Source organism: Salvelinus alpinus, chromosome 23 (assembly GCF_045679555.1).
Source record: "Salvelinus alpinus chromosome 23, SLU_Salpinus.1, whole genome shotgun sequence".
NCBI classification, from domain to species: domain Eukaryota; kingdom Metazoa; phylum Chordata; class Actinopteri; order Salmoniformes; family Salmonidae; genus Salvelinus; species Salvelinus alpinus.
The window spans coordinates 49,397,386-49,413,279 of NC_092108.1; the positions used below are offsets into that span (position 1 = coordinate 49,397,386).

General features: G+C 41.8%; 2 protein-coding genes across 2 annotated transcripts; both read left to right on the forward strand.

Annotated features, from left to right (window-relative positions):
• Nucleotides 1-4,900: 4,900 nt before the first annotated feature.
• On the forward strand, nucleotides 4,901-6,713 carry LOC139551364 (B-type lectin plumieribetin-like). The gene is made up of 3 exons (XM_071362851.1): nucleotides 4,901-5,123; nucleotides 5,472-5,565; nucleotides 6,209-6,713. The coding sequence occupies exons 2-3, from the start codon at nucleotides 5,476-5,478 to the stop codon at nucleotides 6,473-6,475; spliced, it is 357 nt and encodes a 118-aa protein (XP_071218952.1). The 5' UTR covers nucleotides 4,901-5,123; nucleotides 5,472-5,475; the 3' UTR covers nucleotides 6,476-6,713.
• A 6,607-nt stretch (nucleotides 6,714-13,320) lies between these two features.
• On the forward strand, nucleotides 13,321-15,126 carry LOC139551365 (B-type lectin plumieribetin-like). The gene is made up of 3 exons (XM_071362853.1): nucleotides 13,321-13,544; nucleotides 13,893-13,986; nucleotides 14,628-15,126. Exons 2-3 carry the CDS (start codon nucleotides 13,897-13,899, stop codon nucleotides 14,892-14,894), a joined length of 357 nt encoding a protein of 118 aa, XP_071218954.1. The 5' UTR covers nucleotides 13,321-13,544; nucleotides 13,893-13,896; the 3' UTR covers nucleotides 14,895-15,126.
• Nucleotides 15,127-15,894: the final 768 nt, after the last annotated feature.

Consider the following 15,894-nt stretch of genomic DNA (forward strand, 5'->3'; position numbering starts at 1 on the left):
AAGAAGTGTATAGGAGATGTTGTACCCACTGTGACTATTAAAACCTACCCTAACCAGAAACTGAAAGCAGCATTCACGCAGCATTCACGCAAAACTGAAAGCACGATCCACCGCATTTAACCATGGCAAGGTGACTGGGAATATGGCCGAACAGAAACAGTGTAGACAAAGTGGAGTCGCAATTCAACGGCTCAGACACGAGACATATGTGGCAGGGTCTACAGACAATCATTGACTACAAAAGGGAAACCAGCCATATCGCGGACACCGGACAATTATCCTACATTATATTTGTTAAACATGACCGACGTTTAGCCTATATACAGTATATCACAAAAGTGAGTACACCCCTCACATTTTTGTAAATATGAGTATATCTTTTCATGTGACAACACTGAAGAAATGACACTTTGCTACAATGTAAGGTAGTGAGTGTACAGCTTGTATAACAGTGTACATTTGCTGTCCCCTCAAAATAACTCAACACACAGCCATTAATGTCTAAACCGCTGGCAACTAAAGTGAGTACACCCCTAAGTGAAAATGTCCAAATTGGGCCCAAAGTGTCAATATTTTATGTGGCCACCATCATTTTCCAGCACTGCCTTAACCCTCTTGGGCATGGAGTTCACCAGAGCTTCACAGGTTGCCACTGGAGTCCTCTTCCACTCCTCCATGATGACATCACGGAGCTGGTGGATGTTAGAGACCTTGCACGCCTCCACCTTCCGTTTGAGGATGCCCCACAGATGCTCAATAGGGTTTAGGTCTGGAGACATGCTTGGCCAGTCCATCACCTTTACCCTCAGCTTCTTTAGCAAGGCAGTGGTCGTCTTGGAGGTGTGTTTGGGGTCGTTATCATGTTGGAATACTGCCCTGCGGCCAAGTCTCCGAAGGGAGGGGCTCATGCGCTGCTTCAGTATGTCACAGTACATGTTGGCATTCATGGTTCCCTCAATGAACTGTAGCTCCCCAGTTCCGGCAGCACTCATGCAGCCCCAGACCATGACACTCCCACCACCATGCTTGACTGTAGGCAAGACACACTTGTCTTTCTACTCCTCACCTGGTTGCCACCACACACACTTGACACCATCTGAACCAAATAAGTTTATCTTGGTCTCATCAGACCACAGGACATGGTTCCAGTAATCCATGTCCTTAGTCTGCGTGTCTTCAGCAAACTGTTTGCAGGCTTTCTTGTGCATCATCTTTAGAAGAGGCTTCCTTCTGGGACGACAGCCATGCAGACCAATTTGATGCAGTGTACGGCGTATGGTCTGAGCACTGACAGGCTGACCCCCCACCCCTTCAACCTCTGCAGCAATGCTGGCAGCACTCATACTTCTATTTCCCAAAGACAACCTCTGGATATGATGCTGAGCACGTGCACTCAACTTCTTTGGTCGACCATGGCGAGGCCTGTTCTGAGTGGAACCTGTCCAGTTAAACCGCTATATGGTCTTGGCCACCGTGCTGCAGCTCAATTTCAGGGTCTTGGCAATCTTCTTATAGCCCAGGCCATCTTTATGTAGAGCAACAATTCTTTTTTTCAGATCCTCAGAGAGTTCTTTGCCATGAGGTGCCATGTTGAACTTCCAGTGACCAGTCTGTATGAGGGAGTGTGAGAGCGATGATACCAAATTTAACACACCTGCTCCCCATTCACACCTGAGACCTTGTAACACTAACGAGTCACATGACACCGGGGAGGGAAATGGCTAATTGGGCCCAATTTGGACATTTTCACTTAGGGGTGTACTCACTTTTGTTGCTAGCGGTTTAGACAATAATGGCTGTGTGTTGAGTTATTTTGAGGGGACAGCAAATTTACACTCTTCAGTGTTGTCACATGAAAAGATATACTCAAATATTTACAAAAATGTGAGGGGTGTACTCACTTTTGTGATATACTGTATATGTCATATAAAATCTCATTCAAGTTTGGCTACATTTTCTGGCGCCTCCCTCCTGTCAGCATCGATCTGGACATGACAGACAGTACCCAATACCCATAGCCTATCATTACATTTATGCTAATTATTTATGTGCATTTACATGCTATTCTGTTAAGAAAAACATATGTAAGTGTTTTTCAGTTTAATTTGCTATTTTTGTTAATGTCCTTGTTGCCCTAGCACGGCTATTCCCAAACTGGGGTACACGCAATGCCGTAGGGGGTACGCCAAATACAAATGTTATTCACATTTTCAAACAGTCCATTTAGATTTTCCAACGGGGCTATACATTTGGGTAATGCTTTTTTTCTCGCCTGAGTAGCCTCGTTTCACAGCCTAAAATAAAATTAAACCATCTAGTGGCTGCGCATCGACAGCAACCTGGTCATCGAGAAGGACGGTGGGGAGGTGTGGATCTCTGCCTCCTCCAAGGGTCAGAAGTGAAGTGGTCGACTGCAGCTCCTCCAGAGAGTCGCGAAACAACCTTCAATTTACATTTTAGAGGAGTGCTCTCAACACTGTCGACAGAGCTTATTCAGTAAAGAGAATGTTAAGTATATTTTCTGTGTGCTTGTGTTTGTTTCCTGGGGTCTTTATCTTTTACTTGATAATGAAGTCATTTGTAAAACATGCAATGGAATATATACAGGTAATAAAGCATATAATGTTGCGCAGAACATATTGAGTATATAAATAGACTAATAAAAAATATGCTATAGTCAAGTTTTTCCTAGCCACCTTCTACATCGCTTGCTGTTTGGGGTTTTAGGCTGTATTTCTGTGTAGCTCTTTGTGACATCTGCTGATGTAAAAACAGCTTTATAAATTTGATTGATTAGACTGCCCTGGTGCCTAGGCCCTAGGGGGCCCAACCTTCAAGGTTAAGAACGTCCCTTGAAGGGAAAAAAACAACACTATCTCCAAAATGTTAAGGGACTCCTATGAAGGACAGAGTGTTATGGATTGTCATTATTGCACCATCATAAGCAAATAAAATGATAAATTATGTGCCCAAGCATTTCTTCAACACATTGTACTTTCCTGTTACACTATTCTATTACCGTCTTTACATCGTTGTTCGATCTGACACTTCACACCTGAATATGAAAATTAACAACAATGTACACGGTGTAGTAGAGTATTAGTTTATATAATCTCTATAAACACAATTTCAACTGAAGTCCATCTTCAGATTTGCAGATAGGTTAAACGACTACAGCCTGCCAGGGACATGATCCCATGTTCCCCCCTCACCCCATTCTAACTGAATTTGCACAGATAGTGATGCTCTCATAATGTCCCTTTGGATTACACTTCAGTACATTAACAGATAGCTAACTCAACCTGGATCTCAATGCAGAGAACAGGTCCAGTTTTCTTTCCATTTTCACAGATAAAAACCGTGTGCATGTTGGATCTAATCATATTCACAAACAAGACAGACGCCTCTCGCAAATCTAATCAGATTATTTTAAATTACACCCTGAAAGAAGCTGGCCTATTGGTCTGGAAGGAATGCTGACTTCGGCAGAAGAGCGACGGCATTTCTGAAATAAAGGGAAAGCTACAGTTTATTTGATTTCACGTTAAATCGTGGTCAAATATTATTATTGATGTTGACGGTTAAATGCTGGCCTTTACTCAGAGGGAAAGAATGTGAACGACTTAGCTATTTTGTAGTAACAAAACATTTCATATTACAGTAGCCTATGCTTTCATACCAAACCCTTCAGAGTTTATTGGTAATTGAAAATGTGTGCTCTTACATGCTTGGTGATCGTTCGACACATTACATTAAAAGTATCTCTTTCAAAGAAGAAACGGATGTGAAAGGCATTCATACAAAATGATGTTATCAGTGAAAACGGATACTTTTATTTGGTCTTCATCCACATCTTCAATCACAAATAAATACTTGTGATTATTTGTGTTTAACTTCTCCAACAGATTGTTTTACTGTAAGGGAAAGTGCACCTTCATCAAAAAGGTCAGGTTCTGAGGGAAGCTGTTTTCAAACGTCAAAAGTAAAAATTAAGAAAATACATTGATTGATTGAAGGGAAGCTTTCCAACATTTCCAACAACTCCTTGGAAGTGGGAAAGACAAGGTTCCAACTGGAAAATAACCACTTGAACAACTCTCCCAAGTTGGAATTCCAAGTGGGAAAGTAAGAGATAACGTTGATACCCCGAGTTTACAAGTTGTAACATTTCATCACTGACCTTTCACCTTTTCAACCAAAAAAAGATCAAGCAAATCCATTGACAGTGTCAAACTTATCAATGTGGATAATGTAGCTAGTGTGACCATACTCTCAATGTTAAGCAAGTTAGCTAACTTTATCATGAGCATCGTTAGATAGCTCATCTACCTAGCTAAAATCTCCTTGGTTGAATAATTTTTTTAACTAACACAATCACGTCAAATGTATGACTCATAACTGGGAGATTTCCCAGTTCCGAAGAGCATTTGAGGACAGCATTAATGTGCTTACTGAAGGCCACACCGTTAGTGATATTCCTTATCCAATCTTAAGCACGACCAGTACTGGTACCTCGAAAACTAAATAGGACACATCAAAGTAACAATATATTGTAATGATCAGCTAAAGGTAGATGGTGTTGAAACAACATTCAATACTTATCTAGAATGCAAAGCATGCCTACTAGATAACACATTTCCATTTGCTAAATAATTCCCCAAAAATGTAGGGGCTAATTAGTCACTACTACGTCCGAAATTCAGAGGAATACTTGGCCACCAAAAATCAAATGTAACTTTAAAAAACGATTTGATCTTTTAAAAGATTATCACAAGACCAGATCAAAACAAGTATTTAGCACCCTCAATGTGTCCAGCCAGATCCACCAGCTGAAGACGATTAAAGTCTAATCTAAGCAATCTAATCCACACTATGAAAGCATCTTATTTTTCAAGATTCCAGTCCAATTAACTACCACACGTTTTACTGGGTTCATGGGTGTCTTATGCATCTCAGTGTCCATTCAGCCATGAAAGAAAGCCGTCTTCTGCTTCGATCTCCTCCTCCACTCTCTCCGTCTTGCCCTCTTCTCCGTGGGTATAAAAAGGACAGTTCTTTACCAGCTTCACTTCATCTGGAACCTCCAGCCTCATCAATCCAAACTACTGAACCACATACGGCCTGTGAGTATCATAACGGGAGTTTACCAACTTAAGTATCTGGGTATAGCATGTATCCTGCTAAATGCTGTGTTACGGGAGATAACTCCAAGCAGTGATTTCAATAATCTAAAAACGGAAATGTCTTTGGAGGCCACTTAAACTCTTGCCAACTGTCAAAATGCCTCATGTGAAGGGTGTTATTCACCTTTTGAAAGGTGGTCCATTGAATGGCCCATTATTGTACTATTTCAAAAGCTATTCATTTATACATTTTTGCCATGGAAATATTTGCTAAGGGAATTTAGAAAATGCAAGGTATATATTACATTTTCTGCTAAGCAGGGTTTATTTACTTATTCTTTATTTCAGAATCATGAGCAGGAATTACATGTCCAAGTATGATGAGATGCGTAAGGGAGACTACATATGGTCCAATAACAAGGAATACAAGGCAGTTTTCCAGGTAGGTTTGAAGCGTCTTTAAAGCTGCTATATAGACTGCTATATAGACGGACAGATAGACGGACAATGTGTCATCTTGCAGTCAGCTGAACTAGGATAGTGTCTCCCAAACGGTTTGTGTGTTTGCACCTACCTAAAACCTTCCAAATTGTTCTGTGCATACCACAATCCTTTATGTTGGAGACTTTTATCTCCCTCAACAACTTTAAAAATCTGCTATCCGAGCAGCTAACCGATCGCTGCAGCTGTACATAGTCCATCTGTAAACTACCCACCCAATTTACCTACCTCACCCCCCATACTGCTTTTATTTATTTACTTTTCTGCTCTTTTGCACACCAGTATCTCTTCTTGCACATGATCATCTGATGATTTATCACTCCAGTGTTAATCTGCTAAATTGTAATTATTCGATGTATTGCCTACCTCATGCCTTTTGCACACATTGTATATAGATTCTCTTTTTTTCTACCATGTTATTGACTTGTTTATTGTTTACTCCATGTGTAACTCTGTGTTGTCTGTTCACACTGCTATGCTTTATCTTGGCCAGGTCGCAGTTGCAAATGAGAACTTGTTCTCAACTAGCCTACCTGGTTAAATAAAGGTGAAATAAAAAAATAAAAAATCTCTCGTCTACACAGGAGGACGGTAACTTTGTCATCTATGGCTGGCGGCAGATGTGGTCCTCTGACACCGCCGGCCAGGTTGACGCCTACCGCCTGTGCATGCAGGACGACTGCAACTTTGTCATGTACAAGAGGGATAACAAGACGATGTGGCAAACCAAGAGCCAGGCTCAAGGATTCAAGATGTGCCGCATGTACCTGCGCAACGACGGCAACCTGGTCGTTGAGAAGGACGGTGAAGAAATGTGGAACTCTTCTTCCTCCAAGGGCCACAAGCAGTGAATGTCTTGACCGCAACGGGCTTTGTTCTAAGGGTCATCAAGGAAGATGACTCCTCTCACTCTGTACCATAAATCAAATCCCTGTGTTCCAATATCCACATTAGCATACCACTTAGAATGAAGTGATGTGCTGTGTATGAGTTGTAAGTGGTATGCTAGTGTGTATATCAGAACATAGCCTTAAGGTATCTGACTCACAGTGAAAAGATTATGCAATAAACACTTTAAATGCCCCAAAACGTTCTTGTGATTCATATGTTTTTCAGTTCCTGATGCTTGTCCATATGATTTTTTGGGCCCGATGAGAAATGCATCCTTCTTTCCATGAAGTAATCACTGGTCTGATAAAGTTGGCAAGAGGAAAGCCTTAGGTTGCTAAGTTGGTCACACTTTATTTTGATAGTTCCCTATAGATGATCTAATTTGTTCCCTTGTAGCTTGCTGGTTGGACAGTCAGTATTCCAAAACAGATTTGAAAAACAAAACTGATTTGAGCATTAAGGCCTGCAGTGTGAACACAGCTTTAGACTCCCCATGTCCAATCACTGTGGTTCAAACCATTTAAATTCATCAAGGAAAAGAAACAAGCTCTCTCTTGATGGTCCCACTTTCATGAAGTGAATTTCCAGCAAAGATTCAAATATGACAAGGAAGGAGCTTCCAAAAGAACTCAGAGTTAAGGTTGTTGAAAGTTGTAAAACAAGGCAGGCTCTCTTAACCTGACAGGCCTTCAGACCTGTCAATCACTTATCAAAATTCCAACCCATCAGGGTGCTTGGACACAAACCAGGGCTCCACCCCGCACACCTCAAGAAGATGCAAATTGTGTAGGGATGGACTCTCACATGCTGGTTTTATATCTTGAAGTGTTGTGCATCCATCAAACATAACCACAATCATATAAAACATCTTCAAATGGAAACAGATGTGTGTGTGTGTGTGGTGGTGACTATCAAGAGTACAGTGATGGGCCTCAACATCATGTTCTAACCGGACAGCACTATAGTGGGCAGAACCAAACCAATCAGCATTAAGTATATAGTGGGTGAGGGCATATCCAGCCAACTGCTCAGACGAGCTCCAGCTAGCCGTTGTTTTTCATAGTCCTAGGTCTTGACGGATTTAGAGACCAACAGTTTTTTCATGGTCCTTTGTATCGTCGGATTCTGACCTGCTATAGTTGATATGTTGAGGTGCTCCAAAGAAGAGTCAAGAGACAACTGTAACCATCCGCCTCAGCCCACACCGCCACACAAAGCCGTCATGCACCTGAGGAAGGCCCTACACACCTCTCTCATCTAAGAGACTACCAGGCCTTCTCCAGTTGGAAGCTGCAGAAGGAATACGAGGACCTGTGTCATCAAATCAAATCGATCAAATCAAATGTATTTATATAGCCCTTCTTACATCAGCTGATATATCAAAGTGCTGTACAGAAACCCAGCCTAAAACCCCAAACAGAAAGCAATGCAGGTGTGAAGCATGGTGGCTAGGAAAAACTCCCTAGAAAGGCCAAAACCTAGGAAGAAACCTAGAGAGGAACCAGGCTATGAGGGGTGGCCAGTCCTCTTCTGGCTGTGCCGGGTGGAGATTATAACAGAACATGGCCAAGATGTTCAAATGTTCATCAATGACCAGCATGGTCAAATAATAATAATCACAATAGTTGTCGAGCGTGCAACAAGTCAGCACCTCAGGAGTAAATGTCAGTTGGCTTTTCATAGCCGACGAGTATGAAGCGAGGGCCAGCCAACGAGAGCGTACAGGTCGCAGTGGTGGGTAGTATATGGGGCTTTGGTGACAAAACGGATGACACTGTGATAGACTGCATCCAATTTATTGAGTAGGGTATTGGAGGCTATTTTGTAAATGACATCACCGAAGTCGAGGATTGGTAGGATGGTCAGTTTTACAAGGGTATGTTTGGCAGCATGAGTGAAGGATGCTTTGTTGTGAAATAGGAAGCCGGTTCTAGATTAAACTTTGGATTGGAGATGTTTGATGTGAGTCTGGAAGGAGAGTTTACAGTCTAACCAGACACCTAGGTATTTGTAGTTGTCCACATATTCTAAGTCAGAGCCGTCCAGAGTGGTGATGTTGGACAGGCGGGCAGGTGCAGGCAGCGATCGGTTGAAGAGCATGCATTCAGTTTTACTTGTATTTAAGAGCAATTGGAGGCCACGGAAGGAGAGTTGTATGGCATTGAAGCTCGCCTGGAGGGTTGTTAACACAGTCTCCAAAGAAGGGCCAGAAGTATACAGAATGGTGTCGTCTGCGTAGAGGTGGATCAGAGACTCACCAGCAGCAAGAGCGACATCATTGATGTATACAGAGAAGAGAGTCGGTCCAAGAATTTAACCCTGTGGCACCCCCATAGAGACTGCCAGAGGCCCGGACAACAAACCCTCCGATTTGACACACTGAACTCTATCAGAGAAGTAGTTGGTGAACCAGGCGAGGCAATCATTTGAGAAACCAAGGCTGTCGAGTCTGCCGATGAGGATGTGGTGATTGACAGAGTCGAAAGCCTTGGCCAGGTCAATGAATACGGCTGCACAGTATTGTTTCTTATCGATGGCGGTTAAGATATCGTTTAGGACCTTGAGCGTGGCTGAGGTGCACCCATGACCAGCTCTGAAACCAGATTGCATAGCGGAGAAGGTATGGTGGGATTCGAAATGGTCGGTAATCTGTTTGTTGACTTGGCTTTCGAAGACCTTAGAAAGGCAGGGTAGGATAGATATAGGTCTGTAGCAGTTTGGGTCAAGAGTGTCCCCCCCTTTGAAGAGGGGGATGACCGCAGCTGCTTTCCAATCTTTGGGAATCTCAGATGACACGAAAGAAAGGTTGAACAGGCTAGTAATAGGGGTGGCAACAATTTCAGCAGATAATTTTAGAAAGAAAGGGTCCAGATTATCTAGCCCGGCTGATTTGTAGGGGTCCAGATTTTGCAGCTCTTTCAGAACATCAGCTGACTGGATTTGGGAGAAGGAGAAATGGGGAAGGCTTGGGCGAGTAGCTGTGGGGGCTGCAGTGCTGTTGACGGGTAGCCAGGTGGAAAGCATGGCCAGCCGTAGAAAAATGCTTATTGAAATTCTCAATTATAGTGGATTTATCAGTGGTGACAGTGTTTCCTATCTTCAGTGCAGTGGGCAGCTGGGAGGAGATGTTCTTATTCTCCATGGACTTTACAGTGTCCCAGAACTTTTTTGAGTTTGTGTTGCAGGAAGCAAATTTCTGCTTGAAAAAGCTAGCCTTGGCTTTTCTAACTGCCTGTGTATATTGGTTTCTAGCTTCCCTGAAAAGTTGCATATCACGGGGGCTGTTCGATGCTAATGCAGAACGCCATAGGATGTTTTTGTGTTGGTTAAGGACAGTCAGGTCTGGAGAGAACCAAGGGCTATATACAGTATATATAAAATATTATAATAATAATAATAATATATATATATATAATAATATAATACACTGCTCAAAAAAATAAAGGGAACACTTAAACAACACAATGTAACTCCAAGTCAATCACACTTCTGTGAAATCAAACTGTCCACTTAGGAAGCAACACTGATTGACAATACATTTCACATGCTGTTGTGCAAATGGAATAGACAAAAGGTGGAAATTATAGGCAATTAGCAAGACACCCCCAATAAAGGAGTGGTTCTGCAGGTGGTGACCACAGACAACTTCTCAGTTGCTATGCTTCCTGGCTGATGTTTTGGTCACTTTTGAATGCTGGCGGTACTTTCACTCTAGTGGTAGCATGAGACGGAGTCTACAACCCACACAAGTGGCTCAGGTAGTGCAGCTCATCCAGGATGGCACATCAATGCGAGCTGTGGCAAGAAGGTTTGCTGTGTCAGTCAGCGTAGTGTCCAGAGCATGGAGGCGCTACCAGGAGACAGGCCAGTACATCAGGAGACGTTGGAGGAGGCCGTAGGAGGGCAACAACCCAGCAGCAGGACCGCTACCTCCGCCTTTGTGCAAGGAGGAGCACTGCCAGAGCCCTGCAAAATGACCTCCAGCAGGCCACAAATGTGCATGTGTCAGCATATGGTCTCACAAGGGGTCTGAGTATCTCATCTCGGTACCTAATGGCAGTCAGGCTACCTCTGGCGAGCACATGGAGGGCTGTGCGGCCCCACAAAGAAATGCCACCCCACACCATGACTGACCCACCGCCAAACCGGTCATGCTGGAGGATGTTGCAGGCAGCAGAACGTTCTCCACGGTGTCTCGAGACTCTGTCAGGTCTGTCACATGTGCTCATGTGCTCAGTGTGAACCTGCTTTCATCTGTGAAGAGCACAAGGCGCCAGTGGTGAATTTGGTCTGTGGTCACCACCTGCAAAACCACTCCTTTATTGGGGGTGTCTTGCTAATTGCCTATAATTTCCACCTTTTGTCTATTCCATTTGCACAACAGCATGTGAAATTTATTGTCAATCAGTGTTGCTTCCTAAGTGGACAGTTTGATTTCACAGAAGTGTGATTGACTTGGATTTACATTGTGTTGTTTAAGTGTTCCCTTTATTTTTTTGAGCAGTGTATATACAGGTAATAAAGCATATAATGTTGCGCAGAAAATATTGAGTATATAAATAGACTAATAAAAAATATGCTATAGTCAAGTTTTTCCTAGCCACCTTCTACATCTGCATTGCTTGCTGTTTTAGGCTGTATTTCTGTGTAGCACTTTGTGACATCTGCTGATGTAAAAACAGCTTTATAAATTTGATTGATTAGACTGCCCTGGTGCCTAGGCCCTAGGGGGCCCAACCTTCAAGGTTAAGAACGTCCCTTGAAGAAAAAAAAACAACACTATCTCCAAAATGTTAAGGGACTTCTATGAAGGACAGAGTGTTATGGATTGTCACTATTGCACCATCATAAGCAAATAAAATGATAAATTATGTGCCCAAGCATTTCTTCAACACATTGTACTTTCCTGTTACACTATTCTATTACCGTCTTTACATCGTCGTTCGATCTGACACTTCACACCTGAATATGAAAATTAACAACAATGTACACGGTGTAGTAGAGTATTAGTTTATATCATCTCTATAAATACAATTTCAACTGAAGTCCATCTTCAGATTTGCAGATAGGTTAAACGACTACAGCCTGCCAGGGACATGATCCCATGTTCCCCCCTCACCCCATTCTAACTGAATTTGCACAGATAGTGATGCTCTCATAATGTCCCTTTGGATTACACTTCAGTACATTAACAGATAGCTAACTCAACCTGGATCTCAATGCAGAGAACAGGTCCAGTTTTCTTTCCATTTTCACAGATAAAAACCGTGTGCATGTTGGATCTAATCATATTCACAAACAAGTCAGACGCCTCTCGCAAATCTAATCAGATTATTTTAAATTACACCCTGAAAGAAGCTGGTCTATTGGTCTGGAAGGAATGCTGACTTCGGCAGAAGAGCGACGGCATTTCTGAAATAAAGGGAAAGCTACAGTTTATTTGATTTCACGTTAAATCGTGGTCAAATATTATTATTGATGTTGACGGTTAAATGCTGGCCTTTACTCAGAGGGAAAGAATGTGAACGACTTAGCTATTTTGTAGTAACAAAACATTTCATATTACAGTAGCCTATGCTTTCATACCAAACCCTTCAGAGTTTATTGGTAATTGAACATGTGTGCCCTCACTTGCTTGGTGATCGTTCGACACATTACATTAAAAGTATCTCTTTCAAAGAAGAAACGGATGTGAAAGGCATTCATACAAAATGATGTTATCAGTGAAAACGGATACTTTTATTTGGTCTTCATCCACATCTTCAATCACAAATAAATACTTGTGATTATTTGTTTTTATCTTCTCCAACAGATGGTTTTACTGTAAGGGAAAGTGCACCTTCATCAAAAAGGTCAGGTTCTGAGGGAAGCTGTTTTCAAACATCAAAAGTCAAAAATAAGAAAATACAATTGATTGATTGAAGGGAAGCTTTCCAACATTTCCAACAACTCCTTGGAAGTGGGAAAGACAAGGTTCCAACTGGAAAATAACCACTTGAACAACTCTCCCAAGTTGGAATTCCAAGTGGGAAAGTAAGAGATAACGTTGATACCCCGAGTTTACAAGTTGTGACATTTCATCACTGACCTTTCACCTTTTCAACCAAAAGATGATCAAGCAAATCCATTGACAGTGTCAAACTTATCAATGTGGATAATGTAGCTAGTGTGACCATACTCTTAATGTTAAGCAAGTTAGCTAACTTTATCATGAGCAACGTTAGATAGCTCATCTACCTAGCTAAAATCTCCTTGGTTGAAGAATTTTTTTAACTAACACAATCACGTCAAATTTATGACTCATAACTGGGAGATTTCCCAGTTCCGACGAGTATTTGAAGACAGCATTAATATGCTTACTGAAGGCCACACCGTTAGTGATATTTCTTATCCAATCTTAAGCACGACCAGTACTGGTACCTCGAAAACTAAATAGGACACATCAAAGTAACAATATACTGTAATGATCGGCTAAAGGTAGATGTGTTGAAACAACATTCAATACTTATCTAGAATGCAAAGCATGCCTACTAGCTAACACATTTCCATTAGCTAAATAATTCCCCAAAAATGTAGGGGCTAATTAGTCACTACTACGTACGAAATTCAGAGGAACACTTGGCCACCAAAAATCAAATGTAACTTTAAAAACTATTTGATCTTTTAAAAGATTATCACAAGACCAGATCAAAACAAGTATTTAGCACCTTCAATGTGTCCAGCCAGATCCACCAGCTGAAGATGATTAAAGTCTAATCTAGGCAATCTAATCCACACTATGAAAGCATCTTATTTTTCAAGATTCCAGTCCAATTAACTACCACACGTTTTACTGGGTTCATGGGTATCTTATGCATCTCAGTGTCCATTCAGCCATGAAAGAAAGCCGTCTTCTGCTTCGATCTCCTCCTCCACTCTCTCCGTCTTGCCCTCTTCTCCGTGGGTATAAAAAGGACAGTTCTTTACCAGCTTCACTTCATCTGGAACCTCCAGCCTCATCAATCCAAACTACTGAACCACATACGGCCTGTGAGTATCATAACGGGAGTTTACCAACTTAAGTATCTGGGTATAGCATGTATCCTGCTAAATGCTGTGTTACGGGAGATAACTCCAAGCAGTGATTTCAATAATCTAAAAACGGAAATGTCTTTGGAGGCCACTTAAACTCTTGCCAACTGTCAAAATGCCTCATGTGAAGGGTGTTATTCACCTTTTGAAAGGTGGTCCATTGAATGGCCAATTTTTGTACTATTTCAAAAGCTATTCATTTATACATTTTTGCCATGGAAATATTTGCTAAGGGAATTTAGAAAATGCAAGGTATATATTACATTTTCTGCTAAGCAGGGTTTATTTACTTATTCTTTATTTCAGAATCATGAGCAGGAATTACATGTCCAAGTATGATGAGATGCGTAAGGGAGACTACATATGGTCCAATAACAAGGAATACAAGGCAGTTTTCCAGGTAGGTTTGAAGCGTCTTTAAAGCTGCTATATAAACTACTATATAATGACAGATAGACGGACAATGTGTCATCTTGCAGTCAGCTGAACTAGGATAGTGTCTCCCAAACGGTTTGTGTGTTTGCACCTACCTAAAACCTTCCAAATTGTTCTGTGCATACCACAATCCTTTATGTTGGAGACTTTTATCTCCCTCAACAACTTTAAAAATCTGCTATCCGAGCAGCTAACCGATCGCTGCAGCTGTACATAGTCCATCTGTAAACTACCCACCCAATTTACCTACCTCACCCCCCATACTGCTTTTATTTATTTACTTTTCTGCTCTTTTGCACACCAGTATCTCTTCTTGCACATGATCATCTGATGATTTATCACTCCAGTGTTAATCTGCTAAATTGTAATTATTCGATGTATTGCCTACCTCATGCCTTTTGCACACATTGTATATAGATTCTCTTTTTTTCTACCATGTTATTGACTTGTTTATTGTTTACTCCATGTGTAACTCTGTGTTGTCTGTTCACACTGCTATGCTTTATCTTGGCCAGGTCGCAGTTGCAAATGAGAACTTGTTCTCAACTAGCCTACCTGGTTAAATAAAGGTGAAATAAAAAAATAAAAAATCTCTCGTCTACACAGGAGGACGGTAACTTTGTCATCTATGGCTGGCGGCAGATGTGGTCCTCTGACACCGCCGGCCAGGTTGACGCCTACCGCCTGTGCATGCAGGACGACTGCAACTTTGTCATGTACAAGAGGGATAACAAGACGATGTGGCAAACCAAGAGCCAGGCTCAAGGATTCAAGATGTGCCGCATGTACCTGCGCAACGACGGCAACCTGGTCGTTGAGAAGGACGGTGAAGAAATGTGGAACTCTTCTTCCTCCAAGGGCCACAAGCAGTGAATGTCTTGACCGCAACGGGCTTTGTTCTAAGGGTCATCAAGGAAGATGACTCCTCTCACTCTGTACCATAAATCAAATCCCTGTGTTCCAATATCCACATTAGCATACCACTTAGAATGAAGTGATGTGCTGTGTATGAGTTGTAAGTGGTATGCTAGTGTGTATATCAGAACATAGCCTTAAGGTATCTGACTCACAGTGAAAAGATTATGCAATAAACACTTTAAATGCCCCAAAACGTTCTTGTGATTCATATGTTTTTCAGTTCCTGATGCTTGTCCATATGATTTTTTGGGCCCGATGAGAAATGCATCCTTCTTTCCATGAAGTAATCACTGGTCTGATAAAGTTGGCAAGAGGAAAGCCTTAGGTTGCTAAGTTGGTCACACTTTATTTTGATAGTTCCCTATAGATGATCTAATTTGTTCCCTTGTAGCTTGCTGGTTGGACAGTCAGTATTCCAAAACAGATTTGAAAAACAAAACTGATTTGAGCATTAAGGCCTGCAGTGTGAACACAGCTTTAGACTCCCCATGTCCAATCACTGTGGTTCAAACCATTTAAATTCATCAAGGAAAAGAAACAAGCTCTCTCTTGATGGTCCCACTTTCATGAAGTGAATTTCCAGCAAAGATTCAAATATGACAAGGAAGGAGCTTCCAAAAGAACTCAGAGTTAAGGTTGTAAAACAAGGCAGGCTCTCTTAACCTGACTGGCCTTCAGACCTGTCAATCACTTATCAAAATTCCAACCAATCAGGGTGCTTGGACGCAAACCAGGGCTCCACCCCGCACACCTCAAGAAGATGCAAATATTGTAGGGATGGACACTCACATGCTGGTTTTATATCTTGAAGTGTTGTGCATCCATCAAACATAACCACAATCATATAAAACATCTTCAAATGGAAACAGATGTGTGTGTGTGTGTGTGGTGGTGACTATCAAGAGTACAGTGATGGGCCTCAACATCATGTTCTAACCGGGCAGCACTATAGTGG